Source organism: Larimichthys crocea, chromosome XVIII (genome assembly GCF_000972845.2).
Source record: "Larimichthys crocea isolate SSNF chromosome XVIII, L_crocea_2.0, whole genome shotgun sequence".
Lineage (NCBI taxonomy): Eukaryota > Metazoa > Chordata > Actinopteri > Sciaenidae > Larimichthys > Larimichthys crocea.
In genome coordinates this window covers 19617993-19639832 of record NC_040028.1, presented here as the reverse complement: position 1 = coordinate 19639832, position 21840 = coordinate 19617993, and the positions used below count along the sequence as shown (strand labels likewise).

At 46.9% G+C, this 21840-nt stretch overlaps 1 protein-coding gene across 17 annotated transcripts in view; it reads left to right on the top strand.

Moving 5' to 3' along the window:
• Window positions 1–21840, top strand: part of mycbp2 (MYC binding protein 2) — a 57709-nt gene that overhangs the window by 30298 nt on the left and 5571 nt on the right. For 4 of the 17 annotated variants that reach the window (XM_019257383.2, XM_019257378.2, XM_019257381.2 and 1 more), the window contains 36 exons: window positions 8–150; window positions 233–333; window positions 426–644; window positions 734–956; window positions 1276–1394; window positions 1580–1667; window positions 1764–1813; window positions 1905–2077; window positions 2185–2329; window positions 2424–2630; window positions 2881–2936; window positions 3021–3136; window positions 3225–3322; window positions 4814–4930; window positions 5535–5675; window positions 6893–6970; window positions 9035–9259; window positions 10267–10399; window positions 10484–10609; window positions 13150–13335; window positions 15052–15156; window positions 15749–17383; window positions 17470–17639; window positions 17731–17978; window positions 18067–18234; window positions 18514–18671; window positions 18761–18960; window positions 19120–19269; window positions 19361–19521; window positions 19602–19758; window positions 19839–20063; window positions 20184–20249; window positions 20337–20576; window positions 21087–21176; window positions 21267–21347; window positions 21434–21700. In XM_019257383.2, coding sequence (XP_019112928.1) covers window positions 8–150; window positions 233–333; window positions 426–644; window positions 734–956; window positions 1276–1394; window positions 1580–1667; window positions 1764–1813; window positions 1905–2077; window positions 2185–2329; window positions 2424–2630; window positions 2881–2936; window positions 3021–3136; window positions 3225–3322; window positions 4814–4930; window positions 5535–5675; window positions 6893–6970; window positions 9035–9259; window positions 10267–10399; window positions 10484–10609; window positions 13150–13335; window positions 15052–15156; window positions 15749–17383; window positions 17470–17639; window positions 17731–17978; window positions 18067–18234; window positions 18514–18671; window positions 18761–18960; window positions 19120–19269; window positions 19361–19521; window positions 19602–19758; window positions 19839–20063; window positions 20184–20249; window positions 20337–20576; window positions 21087–21176; window positions 21267–21347; window positions 21434–21700 — 6865 coding nt within the window. The remainder of the gene's footprint in view (window positions 1–7; window positions 151–232; window positions 334–425; window positions 645–733; window positions 957–1275; window positions 1395–1579; window positions 1668–1763; window positions 1814–1904; window positions 2078–2184; window positions 2330–2423; window positions 2631–2880; window positions 2937–3020; window positions 3137–3224; window positions 3323–4813; window positions 4931–5534; window positions 5676–6892; window positions 6971–9034; window positions 9260–10266; window positions 10400–10483; window positions 10610–13149; window positions 13336–15051; window positions 15157–15748; window positions 17384–17469; window positions 17640–17730; window positions 17979–18066; window positions 18235–18513; window positions 18672–18760; window positions 18961–19119; window positions 19270–19360; window positions 19522–19601; window positions 19759–19838; window positions 20064–20183; window positions 20250–20336; window positions 20577–21086; window positions 21177–21266; window positions 21348–21433; window positions 21701–21840) is intronic. The other 13 variants (XM_019257386.2, XM_019257382.2, XM_027290805.1 and 10 more) reach the window with 13 other exon arrangements.

Below are 21840 nucleotides of genomic sequence, written 5' to 3'. Positions count from 1 at the left end.
GCTGAAGGAGCGAATACGACGGAGACCTCCAGTCTCAGCTGCTGAGCAAAGCCAACGAGGAGGACAAGAACTGCAGCAGAGCTCTGTCTGTGGTCAGCGCTGTGGTCAGAGCTGCGAAGGACCTGCTGCACAGAGCTTTCGCTGTCGATGGTAAGCACAACAAACTTATTAATAATAGCTATTACTCTTGAATTAAATGTGTTTAACATGTGTGTACTTTTATTATCTCCAGTGGATGATATTCCTGAGCTGTTAAGTTCCTCCAGCCTCTTCTCCATGCTCCTGCCTCTTATCCTGGCCTACATCGGCCCCGTGGCTGCTTCTGTGCCTAAGGTAAGAGGTCAAACCAGGATCCTTCATCTTCATCATCTGTGTCTCTTCCTGATGTAGCATTGTGGTAAACTTGCCTCCTCTTCATCGTCCAGGCTGCCGTCGAGGTCTTTGGGCTCGTTCAGGAGTTGTTACCTGCCGTCTCTGCCCTCAACCAAAAATACGCCCCACCCACCTTCAATCCCAATCAATCAACAGACAGCACGACCGGCAACCAGCCCGAGCAGGGCCTGTCAGCTTGCACCACCTCAAACCACTACTCAGTAATCGAGAGTGACCACCCGTACAAACAAGCCGGAGTCACACAGTACAGGGTAAGACGTCCTAATTTAATCTGAGAACAGAAGAGACACAAATCTAATTTCAGTTTAAACTAATCTCGCTCTGTATCACCTCGCCTCAGGTTTCATTCCCAGACTGCGTCCGCTGGACCACCATCGAGTTCGATCCGCAGTGTGGCACGGCGCAGCCGGAGGATGTCCTCCGCCTGCTCATCCCCAGCCGTACCCTCCACCTGTCCAGCCTCGGCGGCAAACCTTTGGTGCACGATACGATCAACACCTGGACCGAGCTCAAGAAGTTCTCGGGCTCCACGGGCTGGCCGACCACAGTCTTAGTACTGCCAGGTACGAGAGGCTGAGCAGACGAACCTCATGAGAGTTAATCTGACTATAACATCACAATATATCCCCACATTCCACAAGCCAAGAGACTTAAGCGACTTTGAGCATAAATAAGGCGTGATTGAGCAGCAACGTCATTCGATGCCCGGCCAGTTGCAGTTCATTGTTCTCATATGTGCTTTAATCTCCTTAATGATACTTTAGTGATCCACCTGCTGCAGCAGGCAGCCATAAATTCACCAGCGATTATCCACAGAGCTGTGCGATACTGCCCGTCTCTCTCTCATTTCAACTTCTATTTGTTCGTCCTCTGCACTTTCAGGAAATGAAATTCTGTTCTCACTGGAAACGGCGTCGGACTACGTCAAAGATGAGAAAGCTTGCTTTTACGGCTTCAAGTGTGTCGCTGTGGGATACGAGTTCAACCCCGGTCCAGATGAGGTACTGACACGCTCGTATATTCTTCTGTCGGCCGCGTAGCAGAGTGCGCGGCAGGCTGGCCTTCCATCTTCCTGTTTAATGGCCTCTTGTGTCTGAGATACTTTAAGATTTTAAGCTTGTGCAGGCAAGAAAACAAATGCTGAATGTTAGAATACCTCCTTGATTTAACATTCTGAACACTTTAGGGTACCATTCTGCTCGAGAAAGAGTTGGCCTACCTGGGCAGTGTGTGTGCTGCAGCTCTGATGAAGAAAGACCTGGCTCTCCCTATAGGTATGGCGATAATCTGTTTTTGTATTCATCTATAATGCGCGTTGTGTTTGACTGCTGGAGACAAATTAATATCGTGTAATCCTTTTTTAATTTAAGGTAATGAACTGGAGGACGATCTTGAGATTCTCGAGGAAGCCTCTCTTCAGGTTAGTCCTCTTTTAAATTCTTTTGCACTTTAACATCTCTTCAGCACTCTTCCTTCCTTCCTTGATTCCTATTTCCTTTGACCTCACCCAGGTGTGCAAGTCCCACTCTGGCATCCTGGGGAAGGGTCTGGCCTTGTCTCATTCCCCCACCATCCTGGAGGCCCTGGAGGGAAATCTGCCCCTGCACCTCCAAACCAACGAACACTCTTTCCTGGAAGACTTCATCACCTGCGTGCAGAGCTCAAGCGGAGGACGTCTGGCCAGGTGAATGACGTGGCAGCAGCCACCCTGCACAGCTCTGACTGTCTCTTGTGACCTCACAGAAGAAAGACATGAACTGTCTCTCTCCGTTTGTGCTGTGTTACATTCAGGTGGCTGCAGCCAGACTCTTACGCAGACCCCCAGAAGACCTCTCTGATCCTGAACAAAGATGACATCCGCTGTGGATGGCCAGCCACCGTGGTTGTACAGACCAAAGACCAGTATGGAGATGTGGTGCACGTTCCTAACATGAAGGTCAGAATGACTGTTTCCGCTTCAGTCGGTTTGCTATTCTCCGTCCCTCCAGAGTCGCACAAGTCTGACTGTGTGTTGTCTCGTTCACGTCCAGGTGGAGGTGAAGGCTGTTCCTGTTTCACAGAAGAAGTCGATGCAGCCCGAGAACATGAAGAAGCTGCAGCGGCTGCCTGGAAGCTCCTCGCCTTCGTCATCTGGGCCTGACCTAACGTTTGGAGGTTTGCCCATGCCCAAGCTGGAGGCCACGTACGAGCCCATGATCGTGAAAGAGGCTCGATACATCGCGATTACTATGATGAAGGTGAGCCTCATGCAACACTCACTCACTAGCTCACTTGTTTACATTTAGAAGGCTGCAGATGCTCCACAAGGGGGAGCTACTTGGACCTTATGAGATCTTGTACACATGCAGTTTAGACCTGCAGATGTAGAGAGCAATAACCGCAGAAATATCAACATGTGAGCCAGTTTTCTGTGTTTTTGGACCTGTTAATAAGTCAGAATGGTTATATTTGTGTTATAATTTAGTTTTTGTTGTTTCCTTCATCCAGGCGTATGAAAACTACTCATTTGAAGAGCTGCGCTTTGCTTCCCCCACCCCAAAGAGGTAAAGTGAGCTGGAACACAGAAATGAAAATGCATGCTTCAGTGAGCTTCAGTTCACGTATTTATCGATCATTTCCCCCCACAGACCCAGTGAGAACATGCTGATTCGTGCCAACACTGACGGAACCTACAGCGCCAACTGGACTCCGGGAGCTGTAGGCCTCTACACAATCCACGTCACCATCGACGGCATCGAGATAGGTACGTCGTCGCGAATGGCTGACGTACGATGAGGTGGCTAACGGCAAGCGTTGAGCTCTAAATGGTGTTTTGTTCTTTTCTCTTTAAGATGCTGGTTTGGAGGTAGAAGTCAAAGACCCTCCCAAAGGCATGATACCACCTGGAACCCAGATGGTCAAACCAAAGGCTGAACCTCAGCCGAGCAAGGTGAGCTTCTCCTTTCCTTTCTGGTTAAGCAGTGATGGCATGAACGTGCACATAAACACACCTAGAGACTGCGTGCATGCTTGCCATCACCCATCAAACGCAATTCAACAGAGACCAGAAACAATTGGTCCTATCCTGTTTACCTGTTAATGCCAGTTTGTGAGTAAATGACTGAAAAGCCACATTAGGAAATATTTTCATACAAGCTCTGAAACAAGGAACTCCTTGTTTTGGTTTGCTGGTCCATAGAAAGCAACGGACACGGCAACTGACAGGACTGTGTCCTGTCCTGTTTCTGATGACGAGGATTAAAAAATAAACGAGTGAACAGATTCAGGTATTTGGCTCAGACAGATAGAGGCAGATATTTTTATCAAGACTTGGCAGACTGGATCAGGGCTTCTGGGTTTGGACCTCCCTTTAGATCCATCAGGAGGGCTCCAGTGTGACGTCGCTTTACTTTGTTGAATGATGAGGTCATGTCAAGGCTGATCCCTGTGAGTGTGTTAGGCCGGCAGGGTGTCAGAGCTGCTGGTTGTGTGTCTATTTATGTTTGATGTAACCGCAGTGAAACAATCAGGAAATAACTTTTTATTTAGCTCATTAACCGACACTCTCTCTCTCAAACCATCGGACACAAAACAAATTACTTTGTGTCGCTGTTTTGCAGCGTAAATTGTGAGTCAGACTCCGGTTTAGAAGCTGGTTCATGAAATAAACAAAGCCAGAACACAACAGGTAGAGTATCAGAGTTTAGATTTCAGGCTGACTGTGGAGGTTTGACTGAGCTGAGCGCCTGATCTGCAGCTGCAGCTGCGTTTTTTCCTAAAGTTGGATCTGGCTCGACTTCTCTGCTGCAGGTCGTGGCTTTTTTTGGACTGCCACAGCCAAAACGCACCACCCCGACTCAAATGAGCAGGAAAAACTTGCGACCTTATCACGTCATTTTTGCCACTTAGTGCAGGTTCTGTAGCTTAGCCTTGTCATCTAGTTAAACTTGCAGTGATTGGAAGTGACTTCAAACGTAGATATTTGCGAGGCATGTTTGGGGGTCATCATCATTTTGTGAAACTTGTGGTATTTTTAACAACGGGGAAACAAGCAAAAGTTATTTGCCTCAAATCAGCGCTGTGTTTATTTCTTTGGAACGCGTGTTCCGTGATTTTCCACGCACCGGTTTAGACGTAGATGGAGAGAGTGAAGTTCAGACTGACTCCATCTAACTGGTGCTACTGAAAACTCCTTAAAGTTTCCTCATTTCGCTTTCGCTGTTTCTGCGCAGGTAGCAGGTGTGGGTTTTAACGCATACAATCTCCCACTGTCAACTTGTCCTGCCTCCTCTTTTTCCTCCTCCTCCTCCTCCTCCTCCTCTTCCTCCTCCTCCTGCTGCACTCTTCTTGTCTTTTATTTTGTTTTTTTCCTCCCTTCCTCCTTCTCTATTCTTTGCTCCTTGCCGCTCACGGTCTCCATCTCCCCCTCTGCTTCTCTCAGGTCCGCAAATTTGTGTCCAAGGACAGCGCAGGCCTGCGTGTGCGTAGTCACCCCTCCCTGCAGAGTGAACAGATAGGCATAGTGCATGTCAATGGCACCATCACTTTCATTGACGAGGTAATCGACTATAAGACCAGGCAGAATTTTGCTATTATACTAGCTGGAGCACTAGCCTCTTTGATCCTGTCTCTTTGTTTTTTCTTTAAATCAGTAAAGATACAATCATAAGTATTTTTTTTTAACTATAATTCTTTGTCTATATTTATAGTTTTAAGTCCTCTTCCATGTGTAATGTGTGATTAGCTCTCTAAATAATAACTACTTTCTTTCAAAGCTTATAAATTTGTTGCTCTTACTTTATTTTGCTTCATACTCTTGCGAGGCACTCTGAGGCTTCACGAAAGACATAAATCCGTAAAAAGAAGTGATGTTTTCAATGTAAAAATTCAAATTATAGCACATATTTACTGCATTTGTCTGCACCTCCACCCTTTTAGTAACAGCACTGGTGACATTTCTCACCTGCACCCTGCTGTGACGTCAATCCACCGTCCTCTAATTCGACTTGAGCCTTTCCTGCAGCCTCAGACGTGTTCATGTGTGTATGTACGGTGTTTATGTGTGTGTGTGAGTGTGTGCGTGTGTGAGGGCGCTGCCCACCCTGTTTCCATAGTAACGGGATGGCACGGCTCTGCTTTTTTGTTGCTTGTTTTCCCTGTAGATCCACAATGATGATGGTGTGTGGCTCAGGCTCAATGATGAAACAGTAAAGAAGTATGTTCCCAGCATGAATGGGTACACTGAAGCCTGGTGCCTCTCTTTTAACCAGCACCTGGGCAGGAGCCTACTGGTCCCAGCCGACGTAAGTAGAAGAAAAGGCGCGCCGAGCGGTCTAATAACGACAGAGGCTCACTGCGCTGTTCATTTGGGGGGAAAAAAGTTCAGCGATCATCTTTGTTGTTAATAGTTTTTTTTTTAAAGGACTCTAGTGGTTGGCACACACTCCCCAAATGCACTCGAAGCATGGTAAACTTCATCAGAGGTTAACTGCTGGGGTGTTACTCTTGCATGAAGCATCTATTTGAGCAACACTGAGTTTGAAACCCTTCACTAACACTAACTGTGCAAAGGAACAAGAGCAGCAGCTGGGGATGGAAGCGTGCATGCATTAACTCATATCCGAAGGCAGAAAGTTGACCATACCGTGTGTTTTTAGTTAGACACGACACATGCCTAAGGTGTAGTACATGTTTAGTGCAACCCCAATGCAGGAATTGACAGAAAAAAGGTAGCAAAGGTAGCATTTTCCTTCTTTTCCTCATTGCCTCTCACTCACGATTCATAAACACTTGCACACCCACAGCATGCGATAACAAAGTTGTCTCTCACATTTTTTGCTCCATGCCACAAAAACCGCCACGACAGAATCACGTATGGGTGTATTTCAAACACACGATTTATACCGGGGTAACGGGGTGGAAAGTAGCTCAAAGATCAGGTGGTTTTCTGTCATGAAGCAATCACCGGGGGCAACAGAAAGTTTCAATGAGGGCGGGAGGGTGAATTTTACCTCTATTGCTCTACAATTCCACCTTTGCATTGGGAAGCTTTTAGGAGCTAGAAGGCTTCCATGTACGGTCTCTGTCTGAACAGCATGACATACCACATCATCCAAGTGGGGAATTTTTTTGGAAGTTTCTCCTTCACGTGTCTCTTTCATTTGGTCGTAGATTTGGAAACACTGACCCTGTGGTGTTCTTTTTCTGCCCCCCTGCAACTGCAACTGGGTTCTTGTATATTCTGTATTCTTTGACAGGCTTTGCCTGTATTCGCAGTCCCCCTCCTCCCCCCCTTATTTTACGAGTGCTCCACCATTTCACTAACCGGCCTGTCTTGACACTCTTCTTCTTCACCTCCTCAAATAACCTCCCGATGCTGGAAATTACAGAGGAGCCAAGCCAAAAACTATTTATTCTTTCTTCCAAAAAAATACATGAGCGTCTTCCCCCATTCTGTTTTCTCTCTCTCTCTTCTCTCGTCATGTACTGTTTCTTGACTGTCTCACGATCTGTTGCTCAGAATGTCTTTAACGCTAGCCAAGGAGTCAGGGATATCGGCTTTTTGTCGTGGACTCCCTTAACTATATTCCCGCCACAGGTGAGTTGTATGAAGGAGGGATAAATAGCTTGACTTGCCCGTCCCATAGCTTATCATCTATCTGTTCTTCTACGTGTCCTCTTGAACCCCTTGTGACTTTGTTATTCTTCTCACAGTGTTACAATCAGACATAAGAGGCCGAGCCACAGTTGCATGGTTGTCTGTTTTTGTTTCATTTTTGATGATGCAGCGACGGCTGCTGTCCAATAGTCTCCCGCAGGGGATTTTTTTTTTTTTTAAGTAACTACTGTTGATCTTGTATGTTGCATGGGGTTGAAGATACTAAGTCCAGTCTGTTGCATGAGGTTTCGTTTGAAAGGCTTGTGACATATTTGTGTCCTCGTGTGTCATAGCATGCCTCCCCTGCAGACTGTGTGAAAACAAGTGACTTCGTATGAGTTAATGGTTATTTAACTACGTCACCACAGTGTTGAATGGATGTTGAATTCATTTGTTGTTTGGTTCTTCAGTGATACTGAAACTTTCAACCTGTGTATATACAGTACATGCATTTTTAATATGTGTTGTGGACGATGACGATGGAAGTCTGTAGAGGTTTTTAGTTATCCATTAAATTTGATACTTCATCCGGGTACAGTAGTTTCTGCTGAGAGTTAGATCAGAATGATGCCACTCTGATATTTGTCGACATCACTCCAAAAGCAAAATCACAGTCTACACAACTGAAAAAGAAGATTCTCTTCAGAGTGAACCCAAAAGAAACTAGAAAGAAATTAGAGAAAGACAACCCAAACTTCCTAAACTAATCAAAAACAGGGGCGGTCGGTAGCGTAGTGGGTTAAGAGCAGTGACTATTTACAAGTGTGGTGACAATCTAAAGTGACACTTACTTAGCGAAGCGAATTCTCAGTCACAACCAGAACACGAGGAGGAGAACCAGGCTGCACTCCCAGCCGAGTCTCCTCATCTTGTGGCAGAAACTGGCTCTTAAATAGGCCACAACCCGATCAACCAGCTGGAGTTCAGCACCCATGCAAAGACACAGGACAGAAAAACACAGAAACATTAAACACAAACGTTTTCGCTGTAACACCTCCAGCCAGCAGCTGGGTATCTTAGTTTAAGATACAAACGAGGACAAACGTCTCTATAGTTCTAACTCATGACCCACAATCTCCATCAAACCCCAACTTCTTGTTTTTGTTCAGAATGATGAATCAAAATATAACCGTTAGATGTTTGTAGCATTTACTGACTAACCAGCTACCGGCTGTAGCTTCATGTTTGATGGACGTATATGAGAGTGGTTCTTCATTTAACTCCCTGCAAGAACTGCAAATAATTCCCAGAAGAAAGCCTGATTGATTTACACTTGCGCGATATGAGAAATTAATGAACGGCATTTATCTTTTTATTATAAAATCACATTTTATTTATACAGGGTTAGGGGTGTCATGATTCACGATTCAATTTGACGTCTCTCTTTACTGGTTTCATGCCCTGACATTTTAAAATATTGTTTACCTGGTATCTAACGTGGCACACTTTGGCTACATGTTATATTAAACTAAATTCACTACAGAGTCACTACATAGACGACAGAAGGGTCCTTTACTTTTAAAGGTCCAGTGTGTAATTTTTAGTATTTGTTGACAGAAATGGAATACAATATTCATTAGTATGTTTTCATTAGTGTATAATCACCTGAAAATAAGAATAGTTCGAGCCCTTCATATCTACGATGAGAGCGGGTCCTCTTCCACGAAGTCTGATCTAGATATAACCTGTGAAGTGAGGTGTGAGTTTTTCTTACTTGGTTTCAATCTGCAAATTCACAGCTCGGTGCCACTAAACCCTACACACTGGACCTTTTAAAAGGGGGGCTTGTGTGCCACAGTCATAGAAAGGTGCATGCTATGAGGCATGCTCATTTTGATTGATTTTCAAAATAAAATCAAAATTGTGACACCCCTATTCAGGGCAGGTTGGTCGAGCACTGTGTGTGCTAGCAGTGTGATATTTCACTGTAATATTTCAGGACATAAATTTTTGTCTCTTTTCTTATTTTTGCAGCCTGTTAACGCATGCTCTTACCTCTTGCAGGAGGTCAGGGGCCAATCGGAGGAGAACGTAAAGGAGGTGAGCAGCTGCCCTTCCCACGAGGCCCCCATTCGGGTGCAGAACAGGGCAGGGCAGGGCGGCGGCCCGGGGCTTTATAAGGTAGTGAAGACCGGCCCCTCTGGTCACAACATCAGAAGCTGCCCAAACCTTAGGGGTATCCCCATTGGAATGTTAGTACTTGGCAACAAGGTCAAGGCCATAGGCGAGGTACGCACTCACCCCAAATGATGCAATGTGTTTTTTGTGGCAGGATTTGAATAAATCAGTCTGTTTCAGATCACCTCATGTAACGTAGCTGATGTTAGTAGATTTTGGCCTGAATTCTCAGAAAGTAGAGTTCCCTCTTTCTCCTGATTTTTTTTTTTTTTTGAGTGTGACGGATCTAATCTCTCTTTCTCTAACGGGAATGCGTCGGGGTGTTTCTGGGCGTGTGGGTGTGTGTTCTGTATCTTTCCACTCGTTGAGGCTCCTGCGGCTGCAAACATTCCCGCGTGCTTTTCTGACTTCACTCATTTCAGTTTCAGGGTGTCACATTCAGCCGACCTCGAGACTTCTCAGTGGAAGTCTGATCACACAATGCTGGAAGCCTTTTCTGTGCCTTGACTCTTATCTTTCTTGCACTTTTAACAAACCCTGTCAATAACTTGGTACTTTACACTTTGTCTGAATTGTCTCTGGCCTGGTGATGAGTGGAGCCTGTCAATGGCTGCTGTGGTGTGTCATGCTGTTCAATAGTTTCCTCTCTGAGCCTGTACTGGAATGCCTTGTCTGGATCTGAGAGGTGCAGCCTGCACATACTAATACTTCCGTCTATGTCTGTTTGTTTTTTCTAAAATGATAATATTTCAGGGAAACTTCATGCATTTACCTTTCAATAAGCTCCCCCCTTTCTTATAGTAAGTTTGTTTTTTGTATTTTAGCTACAGCTGTCAGTTTTTGTCCTGCAGTGTCTGCTGAAACACAAAATCAAATTCATGTGATCTACTCCTGTGGATTTTTGTACGTGTCAATCAGATGAATTGAATGTTTGCATGTTAGTGATCCACCGTAGCCGAGTTTGTGTCTGTGCAGTAATAACGTGGATGGACTGAGGTCGATGGCTATGACTGTTTTTTCTGATGATGGATGAGAGAGTGTGTGTGTGTTTGTGAGAGTGAGAGAGACAAGTGTTCAGTGTGTGAGAGGACGGATAAAGAGTGTCGTTTGTGTATCAGGTGGTCAACTCAGAGGGGACCTGGGTACAGCTGGATAAGAACAGTGTAGTGGAGTTTTGCGAGAGCGATGAAGGAGAAGCGTGGTCGCTGGCCAGAGACCGCGGCGGGAATCAGTACCTCCGCCACGATGACGGTAAGCCACGCTCGGCGTTTCGAGGAACATTTGCGAGATGTGATGAACTTGTAGGATAAACGTCGTTTTGATCTGCTCTCGTAGAACAAGTGCTGCTCGAGCACGGGGCTCAGACCCCGCCGCCCAGCCCTTTCTCCGTGCAGGCGTTCAACAGAGCCACGACTTCAAACGGAGCTCAGGGCTTCGACTACGGCATCTCCAACAACAAAGGTGAGGTCGTCTCGGTGCAGAGGGAGCTAAAATAACACATCAGTAACACATCCTTAATCTGCATACCACTTTGCTTTAAACATCCACTCTGCTGTCCATTCACATTTTTAAGTTTTTGAGTCCTCAGGCTTCAAAGTTAACAGATGTATGCCTCACCTCTGACTTCCTTCCACACTTGTCTCGACTATTCCCTGCTCTGCCTTACCTCTCCACATGCTTTGGACTGTTGTCGACACATCTCAGGTGTAAAAACGTAGACGTTTCACCTTCTTTTATTTAGAACGAGGGTGTTACAAATCACTTTGACCCCCCCCACACACAATTTATAGCAGCTCACCCACGAGGTATATGCGATCCAGTATGGGTCAGTCAATCTCACAGATCTATCATCTCTTTTTATTTATGCATGCTTTTTTATTTTATTTTATCGTGTCTACTGTTGTTATTTCATGCCTAACATCTCAGCAATGTCAGGCCTGTGTCTGTGTGCATGGGCCAGTCAATGTGCTTTCATTCATTCGGACTCCCATGGGTGTGTGTAGGCGATAACTGGCCCTGAACACGTGTCTGTGTTTTCACCCCCTTTTTTGTGAAAACTTTTGATCACTTACATAATCATCGTTTTTTTTTTTTATTGAATACCGACAAACATCGCCTGAATGAATTCATCGATTCTCGCTCCACCATCAAAGATTGGCTGGCCCTGAATATGTTTGTGTATCTTTCTGCCTGAATATCACGCTGACGCTGTGTCAATTGTCTTTCAAACGGCTTACTTCTTCCTTTCTGCTTTGAAAAAAAAAATTAAAAAAGGAGGCTGACCTGTTGAGACACTCAACAATGCTAATCAGAGAACCGTGATATAAAGTTATCGGTCTTGATGTCACGGTGCTGCCGTACAAAACCCAGATGCAGATTTGCACTTTATATGTTTGGGCTTTGACCAGAAAAGCACCGTATGAATTCAAGTCTTTGTTTGGCAGATCACAGATCTGATTGCCTCTAAACCTTCCTGTTATTTACTGCGCTGAATGCTAATCTGTGCAGTCTGCAGGGAGATGGAGATGCACCTGAATCTGAAGCTCATAAGCCTTCTGTGTGACCGCAGAGGTTTCTGACAAGAAGACAGACGAGTCATTTAATTGTCACTCTGGCTGGCATAAACACGGACAGCACCCCTGCACAGACTGCTTGTTGAACTTGCGCGTTCGTCTGAAGTGCTTCTTGGTACCAGACGATCAAGCTACCCCAGAATTCAGCTGTAAGCACACATGTGCTGAACAGGAACCCCTCTAAACACCAAACTCAGGATGCTGCAGGCTTCTGCACCTCTGAACTGTCTAACGGGAGCTTTGAATCACCAAACGCCCCGTGTGATGCATCCATCGTGCTGTGAGGCAGCATTATAAATGAATCGCCTTCACATTGGTCAGCTTGACACGCCAGTCTGTGCCAAAGCTCTTTGAGCAAGTCGCTCGCTGACAGGTGACTCTTCGATGTTCAGTCATTTCCTCATGGCTCCACCGAGGCAGCCTCGCATCGATGAACCGTCTGTACGTCGCAGATCTTTGTCAATATCTCCCGTGTTTGCGCTCAGAAACGACACAGTGACTGGGTTTTGTATCCGGTTGACAACTAATCAGTGGCGTCGAGACGGTGGGAGACTTTTGAACGACAACTGATACAGTGTCAGCTCAGTAAAACAGTACACGGAGAAAGATTCAGTTTCTCCCAGTGCATGACTTCTGATGAGGATTCTTACCGTAAAAATGAAGCCCCCTCTCTGCCCCTCCCTCTAAATGTCCCCAGATAGATTTGTGAAATGGGAGGAGCCCCCACGTATTTTTATAACCCTCAATCAGTCAATATAGGGACAAAACAGAAGAATACAGCTAAATTCTGAAGTCCAACTGAAGTCTGTGACTGGTTCTGTCTTCTCCTTTGACAGAAAATAAACTCTTATGTTCTTAAAGTCAGTGAAAGGAACTTGACTTTCAGTTTTGGCGCCTAAATCAGATGCTGCTCAGATGGACCTTGTCCAACGCTGACATGCCACATGAGCCTTTCTTCTTCCTCTTTAATAATAAAAATAATGAACTGCATTAAAACTTGTTTGACTGTAAAAAGAGGCGACGAAATGTGATTTCAGTTGGACTTTAAGGCCATCACTTTAGTCTTCTTTTAACAGTTTAATGTTCCTTTCACTCTCCGTTAACAGACGATGTTTCTTGAACCTTTTTGACTTCAATCAAATGATTCACGACCCAGTCGCTCACCTTTTTAGGATTCCCCGACAACCCATCTTCTTCTTTTTTCTAGCGTTGAAAGTGTCGAGCGTAGAACTTTTCAAACCCGTGACCCTGAAGACTCGATATATATAAATATCTCCTCCCGTTTCGCTTATCTGTTGCGTTGTGGAAGAAGACTGAATGACTGATTTAGACAAATAAACTCTGAATGATCCTCACCCCCTCTTTGGAAAACCTCAAACCGTAGCATAAGCTGTAGTTTTTCCCCATCCTCTGTCTCCATGTTTGCAGGTGACCGGTTGAGTGCCATACTGAATTCCATTCAGTCTGGGCCCTTCCTCTCAGCAGCTCCCTCCTCCTCCGTATTTGAGCAAGCCGCCCAACCTCCCTCCTCCTCCTCCTCCTCCCTTGTCCACAGCCCATTTGTGTTTGGACAATCCCCCTCCCAACTGTCTCAGCCACAACCACAGCTTCTGAGTAAGTCTGTCCTGCTTTCTGACAGCGCTTGCTTGCACAGGTGTTGATCCTTTTTTTGTTTTGTTCTTGTATTCGTTAAATTCGTTGATTTTTATTTTATCTGGGGAGGGCAGGAGTGATGTGCGCACACATAACAGTTGTGCGGTTATGTTCTACAGTGCTGAAATATCCTAAACAAGCCCACGTGTCTATTATTCAATGTTGAAATCTTGTTTTTTGACAAGCCTTTAAATAAAATCTACACTGGCAAGATTTCAAACATGGATATTAGACATCTTGTTAAAAGGTATATTTATGGCATGTGCTAAGTAATAAGCTGAGTTGCTTATTTTTCTGCTTGCTCTCTTGTTAAGTCAGCTTTTTTTTTTTCCTTCATCGCCTTCTTTGCTGCTTTAACTCCAGATCTGCATTTTTCATCCTTTTATTAACAACCTTCATTCTCTGCCTCAACCAGCCCAGCAAATGTACAAACACCAGTCACTGTTAACAGTCTAAATAACCTTAAAAACAAGACATATAACACCTACTGACAGTTTGCACTTCCACTGGAGAAACACAAAATACCACAAGGGAATATGTTAGGAGAGGATCCCAAATATCTGTGTATCTGTTTGTACCTTCAGTCTACGTACGTAGCTCTCTCTCTCTCCCCGTCTGTCTTTCTTTCTCTCCACTCGTGATCTTCTCTTTCTTTTTTACCTGGTTGTCTATTTCTTGCAGATCCGGGAGGTGTCTTTAGAAAATGCATAAATTAATAATTTGTGCTCTCAATTTAGCATCCAGCTCACTTATCACCTTCATATCATCAGTCTTACTGTGCATAGACCGTTTGGATCACTGGGATTGAATACAGTAGAGATATGTGGCTGTTTAAAAACGATGCTGTGAAGGCTCAGTGTATAGAAACTCTTTCCTCTCTGTAGAACAACATGATTCTTGTATTCAGTGATTATACACTCATAAAAGCATACGTATGCATATTATATTTAATTCACATTCGCCATATCCTGTCGATAGATGCTCCCAGAAATATGAGTGCAAAGATAAAGACGGGCGCAACCCAAGAATCTCCTACCCGAGCGTAAAGCTCACAGTGGTGAGTCAGCGTTTTAGGGTTAGTGGCGATGAATCTGAGGGAAGCACGGTGAGCTGTGTCGATCATTTGCAACGCCTGTGCAAAAGATCCCTGTAATCCAATATAGGTGAAATAAACTCTGAACGCGTGGCTGAAAAGTCAGAGATTCGTCGATCAGAATCAGATATTTGAAGGAATATTCTGCGGCCGACCCTCCAGAGGAGTCTGAACCGTCAGAAATAGTTTTTTGTCGTCGTCTTCCACCTTCCAGCTGATTGAATGCAGCACCCCAAAGGTGTTTCCTTCCCTCTGCAACAGGGGAGGAGGCTATAGGAGGATATACATGATACTAAACCTGAAAGCACAAATTACCAAATGTTGCGTGCAGCACCTCCACGGCTCTGTAATCTCTCGTTCCCTCTTATACATGTCTCTCTCTCTTCATGTCTCTACTTCTCTGTTGATCTTCCTGTCTCTTTAAGGTTTTTGCCTCTTTCTATATTTCAAGCTCTTGACTTGATGCCATTGCCTCTTTGTGCTTCCTTCCTTCCTTCCTTCTTTCCTTCCTCCCTCTCTGTGGTGGCTCCCTTGCATTCCATGCCTCGTTCCTTTACCTGCTCCACTGTTTTTCCTCGCTGTAGATGGTTCGTCACGCAGCCTTGCTTCTCGCGAGCGTGCGCACAAAAGCAGTGTGTCCGTGGCTGGGCATGGTACTGCTGTCTCGTCTGTCGTTCTAAGGCAAAAGGGTGGGTAAACCACAGCATGCATGCCTCCCTCAGACTGAACAGAGGGTGGGTAGGAATTCAATAAAGAACTGTTGAACGGGTTTTGTTTGTTAGATGGTAAAAACATTTTGTTAGTTCTAACATTACAAACTGTAGCCCTGAAGTAGAACATAACGTATTAACGTGAGAACTTATTAAGTTCAGTTTAAAAATAGGTGGACCTTAAATGCTTTTACTAGACTAATGGTGGAAGATTTCCACTCCTGAGTTATCACTAAGGCTAGATATATTAGTAGGAGAGGCCCCAGGACTGGGCTGGAATCATCTTTCATCAGTTCTTCCATGGTCCACAAGCTTTCTTCATCCATCTCAGAGTTTGTCTGCTACAGTATCAGACAGAAAAGAGGCTGTGGGAGAAACACCCAGCTAGTAAAGTAAAAGTTTAAAAGAGAATCACTCACTGTTTAACATCTTTCACCTTTGGAGCTTTCTTTCTGCCCTTGATTTCATTTTATCTTCACTCTCCACTCAGTTGCCTTGAGTTAAATGTTTATACTCCACTGATTTGGTCCTTTTAGTGCAATTGTGCTTGATTATGTTTATTAACGTTTAGGTGAGCGAGGGAACCTGATGCCGGGCGCTCGGCCCATGTCTCCAGCCTCCAAACACCGCCAAGAGAACCGCTCACCCAAGCAGGAGAGTCGGGGAAGCCGCTCGTCCGAGCAGAGCAGGGTCAAGACAGGGGAGGGTGGACTCTCGGCGAGCGAGGCCCTCATCCTGCGGTCGGACACGGGCAAACTGAGGTCCGACTCTCACAGCCGCTCCCACTCGCCCAATCACAACACTCTGCAGGCGCTAAAGGCAGACGGGAGAACCCCGGGACTCAGGGCCGAGTCCCCGAACCCCGGCTCTCGCTCCTCCTCTCCCAAACAAAAAGTGTCCTCTTCAGGCAGGTCTAGTCCCTCCAGCGCTTCCTCCCAGCACTCCTCTTCGACTCACCACGACAAGAACCTTCCACCTAAAGTTAGCCCTTCTTCCAAAGCCCGACTGGACCCTCCCAGAGAGAGGTCCAAATCGGATTCATACACTCTGGATCCAGACACACTAAGAAAAAAGAAAGTCCCACTTACAGAGCCGCTTAGAGGCAGGTCTACCTCTCCCAAACCTAAACTGTCTCCTAAAGATCCAAACAAAGGAGTCATCAGTAACACTGAGAACCGTGTTCCCTCTCCTCACGTGACCCAAGAGAACCTCCACAGCGAAGTGGTCGAGGTGTGCACCTCGAGTGCTCTCCTCTCCAACGAGGACGGCAACGACGAGAACGTGGAGGTCCGTAACGCTGAGGAGGGATCGTGCAAGGTGCACTTTAGCATCGGCAAAGCTCCCGTCAAAGAGGAGCTCGAGAGCCGCTCTTCACCCAAAGTCAGCCGCAAAACCTCCAGTCGACACACCCGCCCTAAAAAAGACAAATCTGGCCCGTTGTTTAAAGGTGAGAGCACGTCGAGGGTCACAGAACCTGCCAAACAAGCCATGTCACCCTCTGTGGCCGAATGTGCGCGAGCAGTTTTCGCGGCATTCCTGTGGCATGAAGGTATCGTCCACGACGCCATGGCCTGCTCCTCCTTCCTCAAGTTTAACCCCGACTTAACCAAAGAGCACGCCCCCATCCGAAGCTCCCTGGGAGGACAGGGCGCTGAGGAGAAGGAGAGCAAGTTAAAGAACCGCCACTCCTTAGAGATTTCTTCCGCTCTTAACATGTTTAACATCGCTCCACACGGGCCGGACATCTCCAAGATGGGAAGCATCAACAAAAACAAGGTGCTGTCCATGCTGAAAGAGCCTCCGCTGCCGGAGAAGTGCGAGGACGGCAAAGGAGACGCCGTTTCCTACGAGACGACCTCTCATCCCTCCATGAGGGCGAAGTCGATCTTACCTTTGACGTTGCAGCATCTGGTGGCGTTCTGGGAGGACATCTCTATGGCCACCATCAAGGCAGCCACTCAGAACATGATCTTCCCCAGCCCGGGGTCCAGCGCCATCCTGAAAAAGAAGGAACACGAGAAAGACAGTAAAAAGGCAAAGAAGGAGAAGAAGAAAAGGGAGAAGGCGGAGGTGCGTCCAAGAGGAAATCTGTTTGGAGAGATGGCACAGCTCGCCATGGGTGGACCGGAGAAAGACACCATCTGTGAGCTGTGCGGGGAATCTCACCCTTACCCCGTCACCTACCACATGAGACAGGCTCACCCAGGTAAGAGAACAGGAGGTTGATTCAAATATAACTTTACAAAATGTACTCTGTGCCTTGAACGTCGCTTCTTGTTGTTTCCGTGGCAGGCTGTGGCCGCTACGCTGGAGGTCAGGGTTACAACAGCATTGGCCACTTCTGTGGCGGTTGGGCAGGAAACTGTGGAGATGGAGGTATCGGCGGCAGCACCTGGTACCTGGTGTGTGATCGATGTCGGGAAAAATACCTGAGAGAGAAACAGACTGCCGCCAGAGAAAAGGTATCCTCCAGTGCTTGAATGTGTCCCTGAACGCATCATCATCATACTCGTTTACATTTCAATCAAAACCAATCTGCACGTTTTTCTCCAGGTGAAGCAATCCAGGAAGAAACCTCTGCAGGTGAAGACTCCGAGGGCGTTGCCCACTATGGAGGCTCACCAGGTGATCCGGGCGAACGCTTTGTTCCTGCTGTCCTTGAGCAGCGCTGCCGAGCCCAGCATGCTGTGCCACCACCCGCCCCGACCGCTGCACTCCCAGCTGCTGCCCAGCCTCAAGGAGGGCGTGTCGGACGAACTCCCCAATAAAATGGGCTGCCTCTACCTACAGACGCTAGCTAGGTATCTGACAGCTCAGGTTGTCTTTGACAGATAATGGAGCTCCGACAGTAATGTTCTCGTGTAATGATTCGAGTCTCTCGTCTCTCAGGCAACACACTGAAAACTTCGGGGCCTACCAAGACGATAACCTCTTCCAGGACGAGATGAGGTATCTGCGCTCAACGTCGGTTCCTGCGCCGTACATTTCAGTCACTCCGGACGCATGCCCCAATGTGTTCGAGGAACCAGAGAGCAACATGAAATCAATGCCTCCCAGGTAGAACGTCTCAGCCCTTTAATGACTTCCATGGAAGATCAAGTTGCTGTTATCGTTTGAGATGTTGAAATCAGCTCCCACTCTCTCCCTTCATAGTTTGACTCACTGGCTCTCTGGTTAGAACTAATTTAGGTGGTTTTGTCAAGCAAAAACTGAACTTTGGTACGAAGTTGGCCCTTTCTAAGTGGTCGACTGCATCTCTGTTACAGCTCGTTGTTTTGTCAGCAAACATATTTCTACACGTCTTCATGGTTGATGTCCATGTGTGCTCTCTTTCAGTCTTGAGACCAGTCCAATCACAGACAGCGACACAGCGAAGCGCACAGTGTTTCAGAGGTCTTACTCTGTCGTAGCATCTGAGTATGACAAGCAACACTCGCCTTCTCCAGCCCGGGTCAAAGCCGTGCCCAGACGGAGGGTCCATAGCGGCGACGCAGGTAATTATCTGAGAAGTGATTAGTGGTTACTGAACGATAAGCGATGCATCATCTGTAACATCAACCTCCTTTTCCTCCCCCATGCACAGAGGTGGGCTCATCCCTGTTACGGCACCCGTCTCCCGAGCTGTCAAGGCTGATCTCGGCCCACGGCTCCCTCAGTAAGGGGGAGAGGAACTTCCAGTGGCCCGTCTTAGCTTTTGTTATCCAGCATCACGACCTGGAGGGCCTGGAGGTGGCAATGAGGCACGCGCTGAGGAAGTCTGCCTGCAGGGTGTTCGCCATGGAGGTACGGATGTTTAGGCTGCGACATCTCTCTGCAGTTTATACAGCAGTGACTCACGAGTGTATGCTGGATATTGTTAGTTAATCAGTTAGATTTGCATACTTAATTGGCTAATAGACTTGTACTCCAAGACTAATTAGTGTGATTTTCTTGTGATGTCAGGCTTTCAACTGGCTGCTGTGCAATGTGATCCAGACCACCTCTCTGCACGACATCCTTTGGCACTTTGTAGCATCTCTCACGCCATCACCGTTTGAACCCGAGGACGAGGAAGATGAGGAGAACAAGGGGAACAAAGAAATTGTGGAACAGGTAATGATAAACGTCAAAAAGCAGACGCTGTTACTTTGGTTTTGTTTGTTGCATCTTCTGATCCTGAACGTCTCCGCCCGGCGCCCCGCAGGAAAGAGACCTCGGCGTTTGTGAACACCCTCTGTCGGACATCGTTATTGCCGGAGAGGCGGCTCATCCGCTCCCCCACACCTTCCACCGCCTCCTTCAGACCATCTCTGACCTCATGATGTCGCTTCCCAGTGGCAGCTCACTTCAGCAGATGGCACTCAGGTACAGCGTATCACTACCGTCGTTTTTCTTCACTTCATGATCAATTTATCGGAAATTAACTCAGCAACTTCTTCTTCTAGGTGCTGGAGTCTCAAGTTCAAGCAGTCCGACCACCAGTTCCTGCACCAAAGCAACGTTTTCCATCACATCAACAACATCTTGTCCAAGTCCGACGATGGGGACAGTGAGGAGAGCTTCAACATCAGTGTGCAGTCAGGCTACGAAGCGATGAGCCAGGCGAGAAAACAACAACTTCCTCACATCTTCTGTTGTTCTTTTGTTATGCATCTGTGTAACATATCTGTGTTTGACAACAGGATCTCTGCTTGGTGACCTGTCTGAAGGACCTGACCAGCGTGGTGGACATCAAGACGTCCAGTCGTCCCGCCATGATCGGCAGCCTGACCGACGGCTCCACGGAGACCTTCTGGGAATCCGGAGACGAGGACAAGAACAAGACAAAGAGCATCACCATCAGCTGCGTGAAGGGCATCAACGCCTCCAATGTGTCCGTTCATGTAGACAACTCCAGAGACATCGGGGTAAGAGGGGACAACAAACCAGGGATAAAACGCTGCGTGGTGTCGTTAAAAAAAAGAAATCAGGTCATGATGGAAATGATGATGAAGTATTTATAAGTCTGTCCTCTGTCGTATGCACAGAACAAAGTGACATCAGTGACATTCCTGTGTGGAAAAGCAATAGAAGACCTCTGCAGGATCAAACAGGTACAGTTTGTGGTTGGTGCACCTTGGTTGATCATTACATCACAGATTTACACTGTGAAACATCACCGTGCTGCTTTTATATCCAAGGTTGACCTCGACTCCCGTCACATGGGCTGGGTGACGAGCGAGCTTCCCGGAGGGGATCATCACGTGATCAAGGTGGAGCTGAAAGGTCCGGAGAACACCCTGAGGGTGCGTCAGGTGAAGGTCCTCGGTTGGAAAGAGGGCGAGAGCATCAAGATCCTCGGACAGATCTCTGCCAGCATGGCCCAACAGAAGAACTGCGAGGCGGAGACGCTCCGAGTGTTTCGCCTCATCACCTCACAGGTCTGTCTGGGGGGATTGTAAACACTATCACAGCCACAAACTTCACTCTATAGACATAATTCTAACATCAAAATGTTTGAAAATCTGTGTTAGTTGCTCACGTAAACCTGCTGAAGCTGTTGGACTCACAGTTTTGGCTCTGTTACCTCAGAAGTTTCAGGATCACTCACCAACTGCTGCGTTTACTCCCATATTAACTGTGAGCAGAAATTTCTGGAGTACAGCAAACGGACCTCGATCTAGCGGTCACATTTTTAACAAATTAAATATGTACACGTTCAGCAAGACCTCAGGATGCTTATAATCGGGTCTGTGCATTGATGCGAGCTCCGGTTTGCCGACAGCTGTCTGTTGTTTGAGGGTTACTTTCGAGGCTGCAGTTTAAGTTGACTGTTAGTTTTAGAGCAGTCCACCAATCAGAGCAGAGCAGCTGGTTGCCGGGCAGAAATTCACTATTGGAAACAATGTAAAATAAATAATAATTAATGTGAAAATTACTTTTTCATTCAGGTGTTTGGGAAACTTATCTGTGGAGACGCGGAGCCGACTCCAGAGCAGGAGGAGAAAAACCTGCTTTCGTCACCCGAGGGAGAAGACAAGGTGTGCGCTGTCACATTGTGACAAACGTTCAGTTAATCGACTCGAATATTAAGCCAGCTTTAATCAAATGTTTTATTTCTTTATGAACAGGTGCCATCTGACGCAGACCTTAAAGAGCACATGGTGGGAATCATCTTCAGCAGGAGCAAACTGACCAACCTGCAGAAACAGGTGAGCAGTCAGTTCCTCTGAGCGTTCGTCAGGACGAGTCATCGCGACCTCAGCCCTCTTAATCTAAAGCGTTCATTCACTTCCAGGTGTGCGCGCACATCGTCCAGGCGATCCGCATGGAGGCCACGCGCGTGAGGGAGGAGTGGGAGCACGCCATCTCCAGCAAAGAGAACGCCAACTCGCAGCCCAGCGACGACGACGCCTCCTCAGACGCCTACTGCTTCGAGCTCCTGTCCATGGTCCTGGCTCTGAGTGGCTCCAACGTCGGCCGCCAGTACCTGGCCCAGCAGCTGACGCTCATGCAAGACCTGTTCTCTCTGCTGCACACGGCTTCCCCTCGAGTACAGAGACAGGTAAATGCACAGTTAGTTACTTAGTTTTTGATTCTCCGCCTTCCTCCCGCAGTCTAAAGACACGCAGGTTTATTGGTGACTCTAAATTGCCCTCGGTGTGAATGTGGATGGTTGTACCCGTGATAAGCCGGTCCAAAGCC